The sequence below is a fragment of the Austrofundulus limnaeus genome, unplaced genomic scaffold (assembly GCF_001266775.1).
Source record: "Austrofundulus limnaeus strain Quisiro unplaced genomic scaffold, Austrofundulus_limnaeus-1.0 Scaffold297, whole genome shotgun sequence".
In the NCBI taxonomy this organism is placed as follows: Eukaryota; Metazoa; Chordata; class Actinopteri; order Cyprinodontiformes; family Rivulidae; genus Austrofundulus; species Austrofundulus limnaeus.
Genome location: NW_013952699.1, coordinates 96,724 through 98,342, shown reverse-complemented (window position 1 = coordinate 98,342; position 1,619 = coordinate 96,724). Strand labels below are relative to the sequence as shown.

Genomic DNA, 1,619 nt, shown 5'->3' with positions numbered 1-1,619 from the left:
CCCCCACCCCACCCAAAAGCCGACACCACCACAGTTAAAAAATATCCTAGGGGAAACCCTGGATAGTAATTTTTTACCATAATAACAAGCTGGAATGAAAACAAGCAAAATCAAATAAAAATAATGACTTTCTACGTCTTGAATTTTTTAAAAATCTAAGGAGTAGAAGTAAAAACTACACAGAAAAATAATTACTCAATTAAAGTACAGATACCCAAAAATTCACCTTAATTATAGTAGCAAAGTATTTTGTACTTRGTTACTTTACAACTCTGCATTTTGCTGCCTTCGTTTCATCYCTACAAGCTGACCATCTGCTGAGACACTTCAGCTTGGAGACTTCAGCATGCCGTTTAGAAATCTCTAGTCCAGATTAATCTGAGTTTTCTTCAGCAGTGGTATTCTATCTGTCACGCTCTCATGGGGTCCAGGGTCTGACTGCACCTCTGACATGGATCAGTGATGTTATGTGTTAAAGTCCTCCACCCAGTGCACATATTACTGCCATGTTCCAGCTGTTTTCTGATGTCTTAAAGATTAAAATGACTCATTTCAATTGTAGGAACCAGTTTACACCAGCAGGTGGCACAGTCGGACTGTAGAGGAATTCATTCTTACCAGTATAAAATATATCACTGAAATACTTGTAMAGATGAGAGCAAATGTTTTTCATACACCGTGGAACGTTTGTCTGGTTCTTTACGTCGAGCCTTCACATGAACAGGGTTTATTTAGAGCAAACACTGTCAGCACCCAGAGCTTTGAAGTAGAGTTTATTAAAAGAATCATTAAACCAGAACATTTAAAGATCTCACTGTGACTGATCTTCTCCTCCAGAACTGAGCTGCACCTGAACCAACTTGCAGAAAACAGTGCTTTTGGGATCCATCCACTCTCCAAGGTATTCACAGAGGAAGCAGGTTTTATTTACTAATCTATGTGTTGTCCATGTTTACTGTATGGTTTGGTTCTGATCCGATGTCATTTGTCAGCCCGAAGACAAGCAGCGGGCCTCCCAACAGTTCACTAAGCTCCAGGCAGCCATGAAGGTGCTGGGCATCTCTGGGGAAGAACAGAAGGCAGTCTGGCTTATTCTAGGGGCTATTTATCATCTGGGGGCCGCAGGAGGCACTAAAGGTAGGAACATGTACTGTTTAACCTGTCACATGTGTCTATACTGACACTGGCTAGTACATGGTAGGAACCTACAGTTAGGTTCATATCTATTTGGACACTGACACAAAGTTTTATTTTTTTACCTGTTTACTGAAACATATTTAAGTTATAGTTATACAATGGACATGGACGTAAAGTCCAGAMTTTTAGCTTTGAATTGAGGGTCTCCACATTAAAATGGGATGAATTGACTCCAAGGCTATTTCATGGACAGGTTTGGGCAATCCCTTCGTTATGTCATTCTCAATGAAGCAGATAAAAGACCTGGAGTTGATTTGAGGTGTGGTGCTTGTATTTGKAAGGTTTTGCTGTGAAGTAAACATGCGGTCAAAGGAGCTCTCCATGCAGGTGAAACAAGCCATCCTTAAGCTGCAAAAACAGAAAAAAAAAACATCTGAGAAATTTCTATAATATTAGGAGTGGCAAACTCTACAGTTTGGTAC

The 1,619-nt window shown here is 40.1% G+C and overlaps 1 protein-coding gene across 11 annotated transcripts in view; it reads left to right on the top strand.

Moving 5' to 3' along the window:
• The window catches only part of myo18ab (myosin XVIIIA b), a 145,687-nt gene that overhangs the window by 63,140 nt on the left and 80,928 nt on the right, over positions 1 to 1,619 (top strand). For all 11 annotated transcript variants that reach the window (XM_014021564.1, XM_014021567.1, XM_014021565.1 and 8 more), the window contains 2 exons: positions 838 to 901; positions 993 to 1,137. In XM_014021564.1, the coding sequence (XP_013877018.1) occupies positions 838 to 901; positions 993 to 1,137 (209 nt within the window). The remainder of the gene's footprint in view (positions 1 to 837; positions 902 to 992; positions 1,138 to 1,619) is intronic.